Below are 3,140 nucleotides of genomic sequence, written 5' to 3'. Positions count from 1 at the left end.
GGAAAAACCTTCGTTTAAAATGAAAATTTTCAAGTTTTTTCCGAAGGAGGGTTTTTTGGGGGGGAAAAAAAAAAAAAAAAAAGAAAACGTGGGAGAATGGAAAATTCGAATTAAAATTTTTTTTTTTTTGTTCGAAAATTATTCGAAATTAGTAAAAAAAAAAAAAAAAAAAAAAAACAAACTTACTTTGTACGGCCCATTTTGTCAAATTATGAAGTCCCTCTAAAAAATAAATTGATTGTTTTTGACATTTTTCATTTTTAATTTCTTTTATCAGCGGGTAAAAATACGTTAAATTTTGCGGTAAAAGCGGTAAAATATCTTCTGCTGTGACTTCCGATATTTTTTCCGGATATTTACTCCTGAAATTTTTTTCAAAATAATTTCGTATCATATCCATTTTACTACTATATTCGTTATTATTATCATTATTATCATCATCATAATCGTATATCATATCGTTTGTTTTCTCCCCATCGGATATTTTCACGACGAATCCTTTACGATTCAACAGGTTTCGAAACCTTAAAAGTGATTCGCTCGTTAAATTTTCCGGTTTCTTTATTTCGAATTCTAAATCGTCCGTATCGTTTAATTTAACTTTTATTTTACTTTCCGGTGTCAAAATTGTTTTTTCCATTTCCGTCGACGAATCCATTGATGATTCTGTCGTTTCCGGTGTTCTTTCATTTCCCGAAAAAGGTATCATCATTTCATCCAAGGTACTCACACTCGGATCTAATAAATTTATTAATAAAACGTACGATAATAATACTTTGGAAAACATTTTCATTTTTATTTATTTATTTATTTATTAAAAACGCGCGAGATTTAAATTAAAATTTGAATTAATTATTTTAATAACAATCACTCCGAAAAAAAATCAATAAATTCACTCATAATAAATTAATATTAATAATAATAATAATAATAAATAAATAAATAAGTAAATAAATAATTTCTTATTGGAGCGACTATTAACACACCACGACGCGATAAAATTTCAACTGATTTTCTATCAACCCGACTCTCGTATAATATAAAATTAGGTTCGGTTATGTTGTTTATATAAAAAAATTATTTATAAAATGACTTTGAATTTAAATTAAATAAATATAAAAAATTAGGTCTTTTAACGTTGACCGCGGTTTCCGCAATAATTGCAATTCAACTCTTGTCAGGTATTAAAATAATGGACGACGGGGTGGGCGAACCTGTACTTATCCTCCGTTTGTTTTTTGTTGATGGGAGGAAGAAGGGGGAGGAAGAGAGGGAAATGAAAAACTGGAACTACTTCTTATGTCGCGAGGAGCGTGTTTAAAAATTTGTTGATGTAAGGAGTGAACCTGACCCGACTGAACCTGACCAACTTGTAAAAAAAAAAAAAAAAAAAAAAAAACATAAATTCGAGCGGAAATGTTTGGAATGAAAATAAGTTTTACGAACGATGGATCGTACGGAAATTGTTTGTTGCGAAAAAACCAAAAAAAAAAAAGAAAATTCGAATAATTTTTTTTTAAAAGTTCAATGTAAGCCTCAAATTCGTTTCAAGGTTGATTAAGGTACGTTCGAGAATAATTTCCGGATTTAATTGTTTGTTTTAACGAGTGAAAGCTTTTTAAAAAGAACTTTGACGCTTATTGTAAATTCATCGTAAAATTTTTTTTCTTAAGGTTAAATAACGGAATTAAAACAATTTTCCAAATTTTCCCATTTCCGGTTTCGTTTCCAAAAAATTTTTTTTTTTTTAGAAAATTTAACATTTGGAAAATTATTTTTCGTCTTTTTATGATTTTCCTACCGTTTGAAAATGCGTTTTTCCACGCGGTAAAAAAAAAATTCCCGGATGACGACGATGATGATGATGATGATGATAATAATGATGATGGCGACGAGTAACGAATTTTAAAAATAATTTTTAAATTTTTGGATAATTTTAATTGTAGTAATTGGATTTTTTGTATTAAATATGACGTAAAATAATAATAATAATAATAATGGGAATTTTCATGATTTAGAAAAAATTTTTTGCCACCAGGGGGTTTTTATCATCATCATCATCATTATTATTATTATTATTATTATTATTATTATTATTATTATTATTATTATTATTGTTATTATTATATTTATAAATAAATTTTTTTTTTTTTTCGGTTTCATCCTAAACCAGGAAGTCATTTTGTTTAATTAAAAATTTTGCAATTATTAATTCCTTTTTTTTTAATAATTTCACATTAAAATTTATTAAAATCTTGTTTTGCCCCTTTTCAATGTCGAATCAGACCGGTAAACATTATTATTATTATTATTATTATTATTATCATTATTATTATTATTATTTGACAAAAATGAAAAAATTAATTGAATTATAATGAATTTACAAAACTTTTATTCATTTATCATTACCATCATCATCATCGTTTAAATCTAACGACTTAAGGGCGGACTTGAAAGTTCGATAAAATACCGGCGGGGGGCGGTGGAAGGAAATAATAATAATAATAATAATGAAGTATTAAAAATTTTTCTTAGTATAGGCAACTGGAAAAATTTTTGGAAAGAAAAACCAAAAAAGAAAAAAAAGTTTCTATAAATAAATAAATGTTTAACGCGATGCTAGTTCTGATTAGGTCAAGGTACCCCGAGTTTCGTGCCTGTTTTCGAAGGTATTTGTTATTTAATAAATTATTATAGATATTTCGTTCGGTAAAAAAAAAAAAAAAAAAAAAAAAAAAAAAAAAAAAATTTCCCCCCTGAAAAAAAAAAAGAAAATTCTATTGGAGATTATGAAAAGTCGACGATGACGTTTTCCCCTCTTTCTCTCTCCAGCACTTTTCCATATTGTTTTTTTTTTAATTAAACGGAAAAGCGAGTGAATTTCCAGGGAAATGATTAAACGTTTATCCGAACAAACTTTCTGGAATTTTTTTCCTTAAAAACGAGAAGATGTTAAAAAAAAAAATGAAACGTTTTAATCGATAGATTTTTACATAATAAGTATCTCATAAGTAGTGATAAAAAAGAGGTCAACCATAATCGATCGATTTGTTTTTTAGGCTCCATTTTGTTTTAAACTATAAAAAGTCGACAAATTTAATTTAATTTTTTTTTTATTCAAGGATATATAAACATTACGT

At 26.4% G+C, this 3,140-nt stretch overlaps 1 protein-coding gene across 1 annotated transcript; it reads right to left on the bottom strand.

Annotated features, from left to right (window-relative positions):
• Window positions 1-148: 148 nt before the first annotated feature.
• Phum_PHUM216870 (uncharacterized protein) lies at window positions 149-712 on the bottom strand (the record flags this gene model as incomplete). The annotated part of the gene is made up of 2 exons (XM_002425663.1): window positions 149-362; window positions 525-712. 2 exons carry the CDS (start codon window positions 710-712, stop codon window positions 149-151), a joined length of 402 nt encoding a protein of 133 aa, XP_002425708.1.
• Window positions 713-3,140: the final 2,428 nt, after the last annotated feature.

This window comes from Pediculus humanus, genomic scaffold (assembly GCF_000006295.1).
Source record: "Pediculus humanus corporis 1103172107562 genomic scaffold, whole genome shotgun sequence".
NCBI lineage: Eukaryota > Metazoa > Arthropoda > Insecta > Psocodea > Pediculidae > Pediculus > Pediculus humanus.
The sequence above is the reverse complement of the archived record's forward strand: the minus strand, read 5'-3'. Positions and strand labels throughout refer to the sequence as shown.